General features: G+C 35.4%; 1 protein-coding gene across 1 annotated transcript in view; it reads left to right on the forward strand.

Annotated features, from left to right (window-relative positions):
- apaf1 (apoptotic peptidase activating factor 1) overlaps positions 1–18123 on the forward strand; it is a 41828-nt gene that overhangs the window by 863 nt on the left and 22842 nt on the right. The window contains exons 2-21 of the mRNA XM_073838065.1: positions 1106–1326; positions 1404–1593; positions 1672–1869; positions 2527–2716; positions 2822–2934; positions 3272–3403; positions 3892–4130; positions 4268–4435; positions 5090–5221; positions 5332–5445; positions 11974–12158; positions 12269–12395; positions 12479–12604; positions 12730–12870; positions 14523–14648; positions 15288–15440; positions 15689–15817; positions 17192–17317; positions 17423–17542; positions 17623–17748. Of these exons, the coding sequence (XP_073694166.1) occupies positions 1189–1326; positions 1404–1593; positions 1672–1869; positions 2527–2716; positions 2822–2934; positions 3272–3403; positions 3892–4130; positions 4268–4435; positions 5090–5221; positions 5332–5445; positions 11974–12158; positions 12269–12395; positions 12479–12604; positions 12730–12870; positions 14523–14648; positions 15288–15440; positions 15689–15817; positions 17192–17317; positions 17423–17542; positions 17623–17748 (2973 nt within the window). The 5' untranslated portion in view covers positions 1106–1188. The remainder of the gene's footprint in view (positions 1–1105; positions 1327–1403; positions 1594–1671; positions 1870–2526; positions 2717–2821; positions 2935–3271; positions 3404–3891; positions 4131–4267; positions 4436–5089; positions 5222–5331; positions 5446–11973; positions 12159–12268; positions 12396–12478; positions 12605–12729; positions 12871–14522; positions 14649–15287; positions 15441–15688; positions 15818–17191; positions 17318–17422; positions 17543–17622; positions 17749–18123) is intronic.

Genomic DNA, 18123 nt, shown 5'->3' on the forward strand with positions numbered 1-18123 from the left:
CAGAATTAGTGTTTTGAGCTGTTCAGTTTAATTAAAAATAGTTATATATTGAGAACACATGTTGTATTATCAATATTTAAAAAAAAAATAGTCCATGGGATAATTGAACATTGTTGGTTCACATAAGAGCATCTGGAGATTTGGTTTGGTCCTCACACTGCACAGTGTGACCCATGAAAACTTACTATAAACAATAATATTAATAATGATAATAGTGATGGTCAATAATAATTTCATATACATTTAAATAAACTAATACAGTGTGATAATATAATATTTTCAAATAAAAAGGGAGTATTAAATAAAAATGCAATTGTTTTATAGTAAACCTAAAAATAAAACGCAAATATTTACTTTTATACACAGAGTCAAAAATCTTTGAACAGTAAGATTTTTATTGTTTTTTTCAAATGACCATTATAATGTTTTTTGAGCAGAAGCTAAATCAGAATATTAGAATGATTTCTGAAGGATCATGTGACTGGAGTAATGATGCTAAAAATTCAGCTTTGAAATCACCAGAATAAATTACATTTTAAAATGTATTCAAATAGAAAACAGCTATTTTAAATTGTAAAAATGTACTATTTTTGCTGTACTTTGGATCAGATAAATGCAGGCTTGGTGAGCAGAAGAGACTTCTTTTAAAAAAAGCTTAAATCTTACTGTTCAAAAATTTGTGACTGTTTTCATCATTTAAAACTTAAAATCATCAAGCTTTTATTTTGGCAGGCCACATATGCATTGATATGAATCAGCTGTTAACATTTGTTGGATTTTAATTGCTGACCAATCAGCAGCCAGGATCGGAACTATAGCATTTAAAAATCATTAGGGAGCAGGTTAGTTGCCTAAAACTTTAATTTCCAAGTGAACCATGTGTACATGACTTTTGTTGAACTCCACAAGTCTTTCCACTTCCTCAAATTGTTCTGAAAGTGGTTCCAATGGTATAATTTCTGTTACAGTTGTGGTGTGGACTTAAATTAGGATCTGAAAAATGAAATCTTCTAAAGATTCTACCCGATTTCTAATCCAAGTGTTCAGAGTTCCCGTTTTTTGTGTTCGCAATCAAAGTGCTTAATTTGTATGTTCTCTCTCACAGTTCGATGTATCCTGCACTGTTGCACTAAGTAACTGTCAGTTAAGTGCAGTGTTCCTCAGAAGAGCACTGCGGCTTATGTGGAGATGGAGGAACGTGCTCGCAGCTGCCTGCTGCGCTCCAAAGCCACTTTGGAGCAGGACATCAAAGCTTCCTACTTGATGGACCACATGGTCAGCGATGGCGTCTTGACGAACGACGAAGAAGCAAGGGTGCTTAGCAAGGTTTGTTGTGGCGTTCGAGCTCCATTTTAATTCTATAAAAAGTAAACGCAAGTCAAGTTTTCCTTTTCCTCCTCTAGCCTACTAGAAGAGAGCAGGCTGCAGACCTGCTAGAGGTGCTGTTGAGGAAAGACAACAGGGCCTACATCTCCTTTTACAATGCGCTGATCAGGGAGAGTTATGGAGATCTGGCTAACCTTCTTCATGGTGACCTGCCTCTGCTCAGCCCTGAGGGAGAGAGGAGCTTTGCTGATGGAGTGTCTCACTCTGGTAACCACATGGACATGTATGAACTTGTTTTTGGAAGTAGGTTAGTTTGAGGTTCTAGAGTTCTTGTTTTTGTTGTAGTCCAGGCGATTCTAAGTGAAGGTGGGGTGCCTCAGAGACCTGTGGTGTTTGTGAGCCGACCCACTTTGCTCAACCTGATCCGGGAGAAGCTCTACCGGCTGAAGAATATGCCGGGATGGGTCACTGTGTTTGGCATGGCGGGCTCAGGGAAGTCTGTGATGGCTGCCGAGGCGGTTCGAGACCATGCCCTCATTAAGGGTAATGACTTAAAACTGTGTTTTTATTCATTTAATTATATTTTATATTTTATTTATTTTGCATTAAGTTTATTTTTTAAATGGTCTATTTTGGGTGTTTCTTGGCATTTATTTATGCATTTATTATATTGTCTTATTTTTTTATTTAGTTTATTTTTTTTCAAATTGTAATTCTATAATATTCTAAAAGTGATAGTGGATGAATCAATTGAATTAAAAACAAATTAAAAGTGTGTTTTAAGATTTTATTTTTTCTTGAAAGTGTCTATATGATGTCTTATTTTTGCTCTTATTTTATTTTGTCTTATGTTTAATTTAAGTTTATTTATTTTTGTATGTATTTGTTTTAATTTATTTTAATTTGTTTTTTTTATTGTAATACTATAATATATTCTAAGAGTCATAGGGCAAATTAAATTAAAAATAAATTTGTGAAAGTATGTTTTACAAGTTTATTTTTTGTTTTAGTGTTTTTTAAAATTTTTTTATTTAGTGTATTTATTTGTTTTATTTTATTAAATTGTTCTATAATATGTTCTAAAAGTGATAGAACAAATGAATTTGGCTAAATAAATTGGAAGTGTAAAAGTATGTTTTAAGAGACTATAGAGCTGAAAGTGCCCATATAACTAACTAACTATTTCTCTCTATTGCTCAGAGTGTTTTCCAGGTGGTGTTCACTGGCTTTCTGTTGGCCAATGTGAGCGGGCAGACCTGTTGGTAAGGATGCAGTCTCTATGTTTCCGTTTGGAGCAGGGTCAAATTTCAGATGCCAGTCAGCGGCCACCCTGCTCCGTGGAGGAGGCCAAAGAGCGGATGCGGTTCCTAATGCTCCGTAGGTTCCCGAGGTGAGTGCATAAAGGATATGGTCTTAGTTCACTTACTCCGAACATGTAATTTTTTTTTTTTTTTTTTATAGATATCAGTTCCTTTCTCTTATGTTTATCCATCAGGTCCTTGCTGATTCTGGACGATGTCTGGGACAGCTCTACTCTGAGGTCCTTTGATATCCAGTGCAGAGTTCTTATGACCACTCGCAATCGAGGTCTGGCTGACTCTGTAAGCGGTGAGTAGTTCATTTTTAGCGTATCCAGTTTGCATTTCACAGATGGATTCTGGATCAACTACACAGAGTGGTTATTCCTAAATGTCTAGTGTCGAGGTGGATCTTGTGCCTGCTTGCGTTGCTGCTTCCATTTGCAAATCCGGAACTAAATGAAGTTACATAAAACTCTGATAATGGAAAGCAGCTGGGCTTAGAGATAAGCTATTTTCAGCTGAGGTTATGAGAGAGATGCTGCTTTGTCTGCGTTTGCGGTTATCTTGCTTAATTCATTTAACATCCTGATTTCATTCAAAAATAAGGTTCATGTTTGTGTGTGCTTCTCTCTGTTTGTGTGTAGGTACAAGGTTTGAAGTGCCTGTTGAGAGCGGTCTAGATGAGGAGAAAGCCCTGGAAATTCTTGCGTTGTATGTTAATGGGAAACTGCAGAAACTTCCAGAACAGGCCCGCAGCATCGTGAGCGAATGTAAAGGTACAAATCACCATTTTTATGCAAAACTGAAAATCAAACAGCTGATCACGTGACCCACATGTTTTTTTTTTTTTTTTAATGCCAAAAAATCATTAGGATATTAAATAAAGATCATGTTCCACATTTCCTACCATAAATATAAAACTTAATTTGATTAGTAATATGCATTGCTAAGAACTTAATTTGGACAACTTTAAAAGTGAATTTCTCAATACTTTGATTTGTTTTTGTTTTTTTTGCACCTTCAGATTCCAGATTTTCAAATAGTTGTATCTTAGCCAAATATTTCCCTATCCTAACCAACCATACATCAATGTAAAGATTATTTGTGTAAATCAATTAAAAAAAAACACTTATGGCTTTTTTTTTTTTAAATCGCCTTTGAATAACAATTTGGTAGTAATAATACTTAATACTATGGTTAATAATTAAGTACTATTAATGTTGTACTTTACACCTCTGACCATTGTAAACGTTTCTCCTGTTAGGTTCTCCACTGGTTGTTTCTCTCATTGGAGCTCTATTGAGAGAGTTCCCTGACCGCTGGAGCTACTACCTGCGACAGCTGCAGAAGAAACAGTTCAAGCGGATCCGCAAGTCATCTTCATATGACTATGAAGCTCTGGACCAGGCCATGAACGCCAGCCTGCAGGTTTTGGAGCCCGAACACCAAGATCTGTACAGAGACCTCAGCATCATGCAAAAAGATGTCAAAGTGCCTGCAAAGGTCAGACAGAAAATCTGTTACCAACTACTAAAAACTTTGATATAACTGTGATATAAGGATGGGTTTTTTAAATTGCTTTTTTTTTTTTTTTTCATGTAAATGAGTACTTTTGTTGACTTCTTTTATTTGTCATGCAGGTTCTGTCAGTGCTATGGGGTCTTGAGTTTGAGGAAGTAGAGGACGTCCTACAGGAGTTTGTGAATAAATCTCTGCTGTTTCGAGACTGTAACCAGCGGCCATATCACTATTACCTTCACGACCTGCAGCTTGACTTTCTCATCGAACAGAATCGTGATCAAATAGCTGTGAGTTACTTTGCATCTCTTTTTAAACGTGACATATTAGACAATCTCACTTTTTAAGTGTTTAAGTGTTATAGTGTCCCTGCTACATCCAACCCAGAAAACTTTCCCAGCTGTTTGCCTTGAAGTTGAACTCAAAGTGCCTTTTTAGCTTTTTAGCTAGTATTTGGCAGTTTAAGTGCAATAAGACATGAAAGAGAACTTAGTTTAGTACTCACATGCTGTGTGACAACCGTTTTTTGTCTGCGTGCTTCGGATGTGCGCTCAGAAAACCCTATATCAGAATTTTAAACTAATATGGTTTAAAACGCAAGATTTCTGCATGATAGACATGATAAAGCCAAACATGTTTTTTAGCAGAGTACATGAGGTACGAGCTATAAAGGCACGGCCCTATTCTGGAAAATGGAGCAGGGTGCAGCAGCTCATTTGCATTTAAAGAGACAGACATGTACAAAAACGGCACATTTATGCTTCCACTCAAAATAGGCATTTTCAAAATGATATGATTTATGGGGTATTTTGAGCTGAAACGTCAGTCACAATCTGGGGACACCCAAGACTTGTATTACATCTTGTAAAAAGGGTCTCTTTAGTAATAGGTCTCTTTAAGAGAGACCACCAGAGAACATGGTCTGAATTGTCTATTTCCTCTAGGAACTGCATAAAAAGATGGTCCGTCAATACCAGGAGTTCTATAATGAAAGGCCACCCAACTCTGGAGATATAGACTGTTTGTATTGGTACCGCTTTCTCCCGTACCACATGGCTAAAGCAGGACTGTCTAAGGTAATGTTACAGAGTGTGACCTGCAGTAACGTTTTCACTCCTCTGGAGTTTATGTAGAATTTTCTAATGATTACTGGTGAATTATGAACATTCAGTTTTTTTCATTTCAGGAGCTTTATTTACTGATGTTTTCCTTGGACTGGGTCAAAGAGAAAGCTCAAATCATGGGATCTGCCCATCTTATCAACGACTATGTAGAATATGGTGCTATACTAGACAAAGAGGTATTTATACTGTTAAAGTTTGATTTGTATTTGTTCCTCACAATTGCACATCCTAAATAGTTTAGAAGTGACGGACCAAATGAGTTTTTACATGAAACTGGCACAGAATACAGTTGCAGATTGCCAAATGTCACTTTATTTGATTGTTGTGCCTCAGTTTGGACACCCATACGTGTGATAAACATGTTTGACTTTCAGACTTTTTATTTTTTTACGTTTTAAACTTTGTGTATAAATGTGACCCTAGACCACAAAACCAGTCATAAGGGTACTTAAGTTCTTAGCAATTAATATTACTAATCAAAAATTAAGTTTTGATATATTTACAGTAGGAAATATGCAAAATATCTTCATGGATCATGATCTTAATTTCCTAATGATTTTTGACATACAGATCTGGCCATTAAAAATGCGTCTATTTTCACGCGGCAGCCTGCAATTCGGCACGCGTGGGCACGCGTCCTGCCGCAGCGGCTTTTTTAGATTTTTTTACAACGTTGTTGCACTTCATATAATATCCACCAGGTGGCGCAAGGAACAACATTCTGTAGCCAAACACCATGGCCAGCTCTAGGGGGCGTTGGTCACAAATACCAGTACAATAGTTCAATGATTCCTCTTTCCTGAAATTATGGTTCAAACCAATAGCAAAAAGATAGCCTATTCATAAGCAGGTGCAGTTGTATTGTTATTTTGTTTTCTTTCTTTGTTTTCCTGACGAACATTTATTAGACTGCATCGGAAACAGAAATGTTAATTTCGGTTATTTTATTTCTCCAACCGACAACTGACGTAAACCGCTAAATTCGTTTTCAGGGATTAATTATACACAAGCAAGAAGCAGCATAAACATCAGAACCTCACGCGCAGAGCTTATGCACAGAGAAAAACCCAATAAACCTATATATAATAATAAATAAAATAGGCCCACATAAGAAATATATGTTTTTCTTTTCTGAATGAATAATAATTTAACAAATTAATAAGTAGCAAGCCTATATGCAGAATTTTAGGCAATTTCTGTGATGCGCCCTTAAACCAGCATCTTGTTTCCAATTTTTTTTTTTTACAAATAGCCTACACGTTTTTTTTTTTAATTTTTTTTTATTTTTATTGTGATTGTACACAAATAACATAAATATGTAAAATATCATAGTTTTAAGCAATGCCGTACTCTTGAACGAGTATTGTAAGCTGTATCCACTTTATTAAGGGGAAAAAAATCAAGTGATCCTGACGGCGCCGCGGGCAGTTAAATTACTCGACAACTTTCACCTTCAGAATAAAATACATTAGGCTATATATTTCAGCGTTTTAAAGCAACATCAAATTAAGATATGCATGTTTAAGAGGTAGTTCGTCTTTTTCTTTTTCTAAGATACACAATTTTAGATACACTGACAATTAATTTGAGTAGAGACAGATAGAAATGGGAAGGATAAATATAAACTACAGTATTTTTGCGATTTTGGTGCTTAGAAATTTATTCTAAGCGGGCCGCGGGCGAATAATATAGTTAATATAGCGCAGAGCGGGTGGATGCGGAATAAAACCTCGTGGAAGCGGGACTGGAAAAGCACTTTGTTATATCCTATAGACTATTTAGATACTTCATCATCAAGCAAAAATTTATTCATAAGCAGGAGCAGTTTTATTATTATTTTCTTTTATTTTTTTCCTGTTGAACTTTTATTAGACTGCATTGAAAATAGAAATGTTAATTTCTGTTTTTTTTTTTTTTTTTCCAAACGACAACCGACGCGTTTAGTTATTATTAACGACAAGATTGTGTTAAATTACATTTAAATTGAAACGTGGCTGTGACACATTAATAACAGTTAAATTCGTTTTGAGGGGTTAATTGTACACAAGCAAAAAGCAGCATAAACATCAGAACATCACGCGCAGATCTTATGCACAGAGAAAACCAAAAAAAGCTGTATGTAAAATAAATAAAAATGCCCAAATGCGAAATATAAATTTCTTAATGAATAATAATTTAACAAAACGAAATAAAATAAAATTAATAAGTAGCAAGCCTATATGCAGAATTGTAGGCAATTTCTGTGACGCGCCCTTGAACCAGCATCTTGTTTACATTTTTTTTTTTTTTTTACAAATAGCATACACATCTGTTTTTTCGTTGTGATTGTACACAAATAACAGAAATATGTAAAATAGCATAGTTTTGAGCAATCCCTTACTCTTGAACGAGTATTGTAAGCTGTATCCACTTAATTAAAAGGGGGAAAAAAAACGTGATCCTGACGGCGCCGCAGGCAGTTAAATAACTGGACCACTTTCACCTTCAGAATAAAATACATTATATATTTCAACGTTTTAAAGCAACATCAAATTAAGATATGCATGTTTAAGAGGTAGTTCCTCTTTTTCTTTTTCTAAGATACACAATTTTAGATACACTGACAATTAATTTGAGTAGAGAGGAATAGAAATGGAGAGGATAAATATAAACTACAGTTTTTATAGAGTTAAAAATTAATTAATTTATTTATTAGTATTATTACTATTATTATTTTGATTTGTTTCTGCGATTTTGGTGCTTAGAAATTTATTCTAAATGGGCAGCGGGCGAATAATATAGTTAATATAGCGGGAGCGGGTGGATGCGGAATAAAACCTTGTGGAATCGGGACTGGAAAAGCACTTTATTGTTATATCCTGTAGACTATACTTCATCAAGCATGGGCGTCGGAAGCAAAATAAATGTGGGTGGGTCCTCCCCCAGAAAAATAAATACTTTAGTATATGCCATTTTCTGTAGTCTGGTGCCTTTTATTTAATGTTTTTACACAATGCAAATACTCCATATTTACAAATATTACAAAAGACGGCTATACTGCAACATTTTCAGTGGCGTAAGTGATAATACGAGTAACATATCGTTTTTGACGCGGGAGACCCGAGTTCGCATCCGCCTTTTGGTGAAATCATTTTCGAAATCGTCTCCCTTTTCACTTATATCATATCGGAAAGGCATTTGTTTATTAGTTAATTAATGAAATAATTGAAAAGTTGAAATAAAGTATCAACTAGGGTTAGGTCACCTACCGTAAGTGTATCTGAGCACTATACTGTACTTTTAGGAGTGTTAATAATTAATTTTATTATTATTATTGTTATTATTATTATTATTATTATTGTTGTCTTTAGATTGTTCTTACATTTTGATGCCGTACATTATTATGACGCACTGCCCATGCAGTTTTTTTTTCTTTTTTCTTAAAAACTAATTGAAGTGAAAGGGAAGAAACCCATGTAGATTTGGCCTAATGTCCATAAATACTATAGCCTAGTATTATATCCTAATATAGAAAATAATTTAGACAAATAAACAGAAGGCTCACTTTTCAAAACAATAAAGCTTTATATGACTGACAACGAATACAACAATTGTTAAGTATCAAAAGTGCTCCAGTGAGTTATGCAATTTTTTTCCACCTTTTTTTCTTTTTCTTTTTTTTTAAGTGGAAAAGTAGTTCTTCTATTTCGGAGAAGTTCATTAAGTCTTTCTCTTAACAGCTTCCAGTCACGAACTGCGGGTTGAATCTCCGACCAACGATCAGTAAAAGTTTTTTTTTTTTTTTTTTTTTTTTCATCTTTAAACAGCTCCGATTTACATCATTTTAGCCTGGAACTAGGCTTAAGTCTGTTCTGGGAAACCAAAGGGAAGTGTATTTTTTTTTTTTTTTTCAGTTTTCTGAAAAGTAGCCGTTAATGAGGCATCAGAGTTAAGCGGCATGCAGTATAAAGAGCGAAATGTTTATGAATGGCAGAGTGGGGGTGGGGTGGGGTGTTGAATGCTGTCTGTTGCCTTGTTGTAATCAACATTTGGAGACTTGGGGGTGCTGGGGGCGGATTCCGACTGCATTCAGTTGCATTTCGAATTCAGCATTCAAATGCATGCCAGGGAGAAGGGGAAAGCTTTCCTCACACGCTCCACTTTTTTCAAAACATTAGTGTCCAACCTGACACGCGGGTCAGTGGATAAACAACCCGAACCCGACCGTTTTCAAATAACCCACCCGCAACTCGGACCGCAGAATAAAAAAAATGAATACTGTACCCGACCCGCCTCCTGACCCGTATGTTTAATACTAAAGTGATTAAGCTGTGGAGATGCAGTCTGAAATATCCCGACATCAGAAATCCATTGGTGTACAAGCTAAAAAATAAAATTAAAATAAAACAATGTGTCCTGTTGTAAAGTCGTTGCCGTATTGTTGTGTATGAAGTTCAGATGTTATTATTTTAAGAAATATATATGTTTTAGGATTCTCCTTATTTTTGTTTTAGACATCCATCAATTACGGTGAATAAAAAAAATTCCGCGCTGGTGGAAACAAGACTTTCGCTTCTACTTTTGAGACCGGTGTTCGGACGTTTTTCTAAAAAAAAAATAAGAATTCAAAATTCAAAATTTATTGTCATAAAAACAGAAGGTGAATATAATTCAAAAATGTTAAGTATTTGCTGATTAAAGAAAACATGAAGGATGCTGCTTAATATTTGGCTTTTACGTGAACTTTAAAGCATATCCCTCATTCCATTTGTTTTCTTTGTTTTGTAATCTTTATATTATTTTCGTGAAATGTATTTTTGCTCAACATGCATTTCTCGTGGCCACGAGTTTAATGAATAAACCAACCTGCGTGACATTAGTAACCCAGAATTATTTGAGATATTTCGTTTTGAGTTAAGAAATTGTTTGCCTATATTAATTGTTATAGAAATTAATACAATATTAAATAATTATACAGGCGATGCTGTATATGCTAATGCTGTCTGTGCGCAATGTAGACAGCTTTCACAAGTGTTTACATGTATTACATGTTGGCCTACTTCAAATTAAATAGCCCTGCAAGAAACATTTCATGCATCCCACAATCTTGTCCATTGACTGACCTTCTTTTTTTCCCATTATATTTGTATTATTCGTTTGTATTCGTTATTTTTTCCTTCATTTTGATCTCGTTACATAACATTCTGAATGTAAATGATACTGTAAAGGTGCTATGACTGGGGTTTTTACTGGAATGCAGTTTAAAGGTTAAATTTAACATATATTGTATTTTATTTAGTCTAACTAATAGACAAATAACTGAAGAGTGAATCATTCACGTAGTTTCATTTGTAAATGAAAACATCATGTATCGTCACACACGGGGATAAATACAATCAAAAAGTCAAAACGTAATTGGCATAATTGTCAGGCGTTAAAAATAAATAGCCCTAACCAGGTATTGAAATAATAATAACCTATAATAAGAATAAATAATAAGTGATTTAGAGCTATCTACTTTTTTCTTTATTGTGAATCGCTTAACCTAAATAACTTTATATATGCTATTTGGCATATATTTAGCAAATATTGTGAACTACAATTATGCCAATAAAGTTTTGACTTTATGATTGTATTAATGCCCGTGTGTGACCATACGATTTACAAATGGAACGTGAATGATTCATTCGACAATGAAACACTATATAGGTTATAATTAGACTAAAAATGAATATATGCCATATAGTATAATCAAAGCTTTCATGGCATGACAGCATTTATCATTTAGATTCGGAATGTTAAGAGATCGAAATTAAGGGGGACATACTGAATATAAACGAATAATACATTTATTACAGAAAAAAAGGATCAATTAATGGATAAGACTTAAGGATGCATAAAATGTTTCTTGCAGGGCTATTTAATTTGAAGTACTTATATGTAATAAATTCTTAATAAACTTTTGAATGCTGTCTACATCGCGCACAGACATTCGCATATACAGCATTGCCTATTGTTAATATATAACTTAATATTGCATTAATTTCTATAACAATTAATAAAAACATTTCTTAACTCAAAATAAAAAATATTAATAAACCTATCTCTGATAATCCTGGGTTATGGTTACGCAGGTTTGTTTATGCATTAAACATAAGGATGTCGTTACCTTGACAAAATAATCTTGTGGCCATGACATAATATGACATTCCCAGGAATTAATATCTCGTGGCAATGACAAAAAGTAATATGACGTTCCTACGAATTTGTGTGGCCACGACAAACATAAGTGAACCGAAGGTGTCCCCTCCAGGTTACCGTACCTTTTAGTTTGCAGCAATGTTTTCAGCCTGCTCCAGTCCAGTGCGTTACATGACTGCCCCCTACTGATCATGTCTTTCCTATGTCATTGTATTTTCCGTGTTCCTTTGGAATACACCGGCGTCACGCGAGACCACTTTACTTCCCGCGCGCATTTTAAATGGCCAGATCTGTAAAAGAAAAATCAATAATTTTGACCCATACAATGTATTTTTAACTATTGCTACAAATATACCCGTGCTACTTAAGACTGGTTTTGTGGTCCAGGGTCACGTATATATTTGTAATTAAAATCATTTTAAATTGATAGTAAACATTTAACTTAAAACTAATAACTTCAACTGTTTAACTCTTTGTCCTTCTGTTCTGTTTAATGAATGATAAATTGTGGCTTTTTCACACAGAATAGTGAGGTGAGATTGCAGTTTCAGGAGTTCCTTTCCCTAAACGGACACCATTTGGAGCAGAGGCCGTTTCCTGACGTAGTGCAGTTGGCTCTGTCTCAGCCGGCACATTCAGAGGTTTACAGACAGGCCTTAATGCAGGCACAGAAAAGAGCCAGCAGAGGGCAGCTCTATCTTGACTGGGTGTATGTATCTCACACTGCCTCAAATTGTAACTTTCATGTAGTAGATTGATTGAAAATGGATTGGTTTTAATTGAAAGTGTTTTGATTTTGTTTTTTTGGTTTTTTTTTAGGAACACAAATAATCAAGACAGTTTGTCCCGGCTGGTCATGCATCCTCATCAGGGATCTGTCTTCTATGCTTGCTTCTCCAAAGATGGGAGTAAAATCGCCTCTTGTGGGGCCAACAAGGCACTGCGGGTAAATATCCAGCTGTGTCCTGTTGTTCGTCCTGACACTGCAGTATTATCTAATGGCCAAATGTATCCATTTGTACTCAACAGGTGTTTAAAACTACCTCTGGAGAGAAACTTCTGGAGCTTCAGGCTCATGACGAAGACATTCTGTGCTGTGCCTTCTCTCCAGATGACCGTTACATTGCAACCTGCTCTAGTGACCGGAAGGTTAAGGTTAGTGTGTTACTGTTCCTTTCTTTTGTTGCTGGACAGACCTGGTCACTTTATACTTTGTGGAAAAGTTCTGTGAACATTGTTCAAAAATCAGTTAGGAGAATGAGAATGGTTTTGTGTTGTAGTTGTGGAGTGTTGAGCGAGGTACTCTTATCAGAGAGTTTGCGGAGGAACACGAGGAACAGATAAACCACTGCGAGTTTACCAAAACGGGTCGACGTGTCCTGCTGGCCACCTGCTCAAACGACACATTCACCAACACTAAGGTGAGATGTTTTTACAGTTTGAATTTTTTTACTTTTTTTTTTTTTTTCTTTCTTCTTAGTAGCATAGTACTATAGTTTTAAGAATTTTTACTAATTTAAAATTTTTCCTCAATGTTTTGGAATCCATGTTGGATTTTTGTTTGTGTTTTTAGATTTGTTTATTTGATTTACATTAAAAAAAATTGACTGGTAATGTTTAAAAGTCTCTCCTGCTCACCAAGCCTGTTTATTTTATCCAAAGTGCAGCGGTAAAAAGGTAACATTTAGAAATTTGTACTAGTTAAAATGACTGTTTTTAAAAAAATTATCTATACATTTTAATATTTGAAAATATAATTTCAGTGGTTTCGAAGCAGAGTTTTAGCATCATTACTCCAGTCACATGATCCTTTAGAAATCGTTATAATATTCTGATTTCATGTGTTCTTGAAAACAGCAGAGTAGATTTTTTTTTTTTTTTTTTCCCTTCCCACAAAGGTTTCTTTGAATCGAAAATTTAGGAGAACAGCACTTTTCTGAAAAAAAGTATTTATTTCTATAATTTCTTTTCTTAAAAGTAAAAAACATTTAAAAAAAAAAAAAAGTAAAAATTTAGCTTTGATCACAAGAATAAATTACATTTTAATATATTCAAATAGAAAGCAGTTATTTAAAATATAGTACAAATTTCCCAATATTGCTATTGCTGTACTTTGGATCAAATAAATTCAGGCTTGGTGAGCAGAAGATAATTTAAAATCTTACTGTTCAAAAACTTTTGACTGGTAGTGTTTATTTTACAATTTTGAGCTATTTTAGTGCATTTTTAATACTAGAATGTTTACTCCTTTATTATCAAGGTAATATTGTAATGAACCAAGTATGTGTAACACCTAGGCATATTCCTTTACAGCCATGAATTGTTCAGTAAGTTGGCAAGTTATTTCAATAGCCACTCCAGTGAAATTTTCTTCCAATGTTTTCGACTTAACTTGAGTTCACTGCATTTGAAATTCTTTATTTAACTCTGCTCTAAAGAATGGCCAGTGCATAGCAGTGCAGAAAGCAGGTGTGTAGTAGTGGTGCTCCAAAGAGTTCGATAATTAAATCATCTGCACTTTTTTTTTTTTCCGCTCCCATTTCCTCTTTCCACATTTAGAGTCAGATTTGGTGAACATGAGTAATGAGAATGACAGCTGGTAGGACGCTCGCTCGGAACAGCAGAGGAGGGGAACGGGGTAGCCGTGTAATTTTACAGCTTGTGAAATTTGCAGAGAATTGTGGGAGATCTGTAGGAGTGTGACAGCAGGAGTCTGCAGTTGAGCTGTATTCATTTGAGGGTGCGAAAACGCAGAGTGAGCGAGCACGGGTGTCAAAAACGTAATGAGAGCACCCCCCCCAGTGGAGGCGTGAGCACAAAAGGGGCATTTTGTCGAATATCTCGGCATGAGGAGCGAAAGAAACACCCTGAAATGAGATTTGGAGAATGTAACCGCAGATGTGTTGAACACAAGAGACATCCTGCAGACTAAATATGTTCTTCTCTTATATAGGCTGTCCTATTCAATAGACCCTGACTGAGTGATCAAGACCCCTACACAAAGCATACGATATCCCTTTGTTCTATTCGTCCTACCTTTTTGCCTTCTTTCATTTCTTTGTTTTTCTTGCAGCTGTGGAACCCCAACAAGTCGACCTCTCAGAACACTATGTTTGGACACATGGAACCTGTTAATCACTGTTGCTTTTCTCCTAACGACGCTTACCTCGCCACTTCATCCAGTGATGGCACTTTGAAGGTTACTTGACTGTTTCTTTGCTTTATTGGATTTGCTTATTGGCAACTTTTTTTACTTGTCTATTTGTGACACCTGGACCTCAAACCAGTCATAAGGGTCAATTTTTTTAAAATTGAGATTTATACATCATCTGAAAGCAGAATAAATACGCTTTCCATTGATGTATGGTTTGTTAGGATAGGACAAGATTTGGTCAAGATTTGAAAATCTGGAATCTGAGGGTGCAAAAAAAAATCTAAATATTGAGAAAATCGCCTTTAAAGTTGTCCAAATGAAGTTCCTAGCAATGCATATTACTAATCAAAAATTAAGTTTTGGTATATTGATCTTTACTTAATATCCTAATGATTTTTGGCATAAAAGAAAAATCTGTAATTTTGACCCGTTAAATGTATTTTGGCAATTGCTGCAAATGCTACTTACGACAGCTTTTGTCGTCCATTGTCACATTAATTGAATTTGCACATTATTAATTTGCTTGATTAGTTAATGCCTTTGCTATAGAAAATAAACACAAGATTTGATCGACAACCTCATCGATATATTTAAATTCATGTTTGTAAGTGTCAAACTGCTGGATCTTCTCTTATGGGTTCTCTTATCTGGGTTTCTTACACTGTTGTCTTTTGTATCTGTCAGCTATTTGAGGTGCAATCTGCGAACGAGTGGAAATCAATTGATGTCAATAGTTTTTTCCCGGAGAGTGACGAGGAAATAAAAGCCATCGTGAAATGCAGCACTTGGTCGGCCGATGGCTTGCGCATCATTTGTGCTGCCAGAAACGCCGTGTTTGTAAGTGATTTTGCGAGTGATGTTGTGAAATGAGGAGTTGGCAGTGCTACTCAATATTTTTGATTTAGTGCCTGTAACAGCTTTTATAAATATATGTATTTTTTTTAATCTGATTCACATCAATCACACAAACACTTAAATTTAACATGCGTAGTCGTATAATAATGTACTTCTAATGCACCAAGTCAAATGAAATGATTGCTGTATTAGTTTTAACTAATAAACTATTGTTTGTTGTATGCATATAGGTGTTTGACGTGGAGACATCAGACATGCTGTTGGAGATGAAGACGAGTCGTATGAGCACAGTGCAATACTGCCACGCGTGTCCCAACAGCAGCCTGCTGGCCGTTGCACTCTCCCATTACACTGTAGAGGTATATAGCACACCATGAAGTGAAAACATTTTGTTAAATTTCTTTGTAGCCAGCATTTCCTTACACATTTTGGCCTCTTCACTTAATTTAGGGTTAGCGTTTTGGTTTACATATAATAGCTTTGTGTGACCAAAAGACAAGTCTTTAATATTCACTTGAATTTATTATTCACTTAAACTTTTTTTTTTTTTTTTTTCCCCCGAGGCTGTAATTATTTGATTAAAAATACGGTAATATTGTGAGATTTAAAATAACTTTTGTTCTTTAATGTTTAACTTATTCTAGTAAAAAAGCTGAATTTTCAGCAGTTATTACTCTAGGCTTAACTGTCAGATGATCCTTCAGAAATAATTCTAATATGCTGATTTGATGCTAAATATTTTCTTTAGGTTAAACTGTTGTGCTCAAGTTTTATAGAAAAGAAATGATTTCCTTTAGATTTCTTTGAGTAGAAATTTAAAAATAATAAATGCAGTTCAAAAGTGCTATATTTAATGGAAAATCATTTGTAAATGTCGTCATTTGACCAATTTAATGCAGCCTTCCTGAATAAAATAATTAGTTCCTTTAAAAATCCTACTGACCCCAGAGCAAAAGTGCAGACTTGCGTAAGTTAGAGCCCTATGGCATTAGTTTTATTTTTTGTCCCAGATTCAGTTTTTTCCTAAAACAGTTTTATCATAAAACTTATGATATTAAACAGCAGTTTATTAAAGGTTTAACAAATTAAATTAAGGCACTATGAATTTTTTTCTCTCTCAATTTGGTTTTCATTAATTTTCTAGATTCAGTATTAATGGTTTCATTAAATATTAATAATCAAATACATCTCTAATTAACTGATTTTATAATAAAACAATTATTTTGTTCAGAAATACAGTCTACATTTTTCTGCTAAAAATGCTGGTAAACATTTTTTCTGGTAAATGTTTGGTAAAAAAAAATATTAGTACTATTATAAAATTAATATTTCTGTCACAATTTCTTCAAGTTAAACAACTTTTATTTTGACTGGTTGCTGTGTAGACCTTAAGTTTCTGTTTGTATATGTTATGACAATAGTTCTACTCAAAGGAAACTAAAACAAACACTCAGAGTGACTCTCAGAGCAGTTCTAGAGATTGTTTGTTCATGTACTCATATATTGAGGTGGAGGCTGAAAACACCACCGAATGCTACATGCACATCAGTATGTGTGCTGTAAACGAAACATTCGTTCAGGCAGACACGCAGAACATGCTTGTTTTGGTTGTTTTGCCATTGTTCAATGTTATTAGCCACATACATTTAAGAATAAACAATGCAAAACATGGGCTAAAGTAATCCTGATTTGTGCTAACACTGGGGCTTTTTTTTTTCTTTTTCCTTTTCAAGTTGTGGAACTTTGAGACCAGTAAAAAGAAAGCTGAATGCAATGGTCACCTAAGCTGGGTTCACTGTGTCCAGTTTTCACCTGACGGCTCACTCCTGCTGTCCTCCTCTGATGATCAGACCATCAGGGTAAGCTATCTTCAGTCCCTCTCTTCCTGTAGCGTGACAGTTTTTCACAGTTATTCCTCGAACAGTATTGACCTGTTATCACAACAAGTGTTAACGCTTGTCTAGCTGTGGGAGACAGATCGGGTTCACACTTCCTCTGCCGCGGCGCTGAAGAGGGATTCTGATGTTCTCTTCTCCCAAAGTGATGTTACAATAGTTGCACCAGACAGCAGAAACCGATTACAGGTACAGTCCACCAGAGACCTGCGCATATAGTGTTAGCTTGCTATATATTTGACATGTAACGTTGCATTGTGTTCAATCAGGTACGGACCGGATCGACAGGAGCCGTTGTGTTCGAGAGTGAAGAATTCCCGTCTAGGATTCGCTGTACGTGCATCAGCAGAAATGCTTCATTTGTGGCCCTGGGAACTGAGGACGGAACTGTACAGGTATTTCAGCTCACCTGTAGAGCGACATTATTAGTCTCATCATAATATACTCCAATTTCTTGGTATTTGGATGAGCATGCAAAGCACTCTGGGTAAAAATAGCCTTTAGGATGCTTGTGGGTGTTTTGACTCACCTCCGGCAATAAGATTTGCCACGGCTGTCAGCTGCACTCAGCCCTCTAATCTCTCGCCCTTCCTTTCCCGAACCCGTCCCTTCCCTTCTTTCTCTACTGAATGTCGTCGTGCTGGAGGCGAGCGTTGTCCTCCTGTGTTGCACAGTGTGTACTGTAGTGTAATAGATGTGACTGGTGCAGCGGGGACGCCTAGAGGTAACAGCTGACTGATAGAATAAGCGGTGTGTACTCAATCTTGTGC

This window comes from Garra rufa, chromosome 4, assembly GCF_049309525.1.
Source record: "Garra rufa chromosome 4, GarRuf1.0, whole genome shotgun sequence".
NCBI classification, from domain to species: domain Eukaryota; kingdom Metazoa; phylum Chordata; class Actinopteri; order Cypriniformes; family Cyprinidae; genus Garra; species Garra rufa.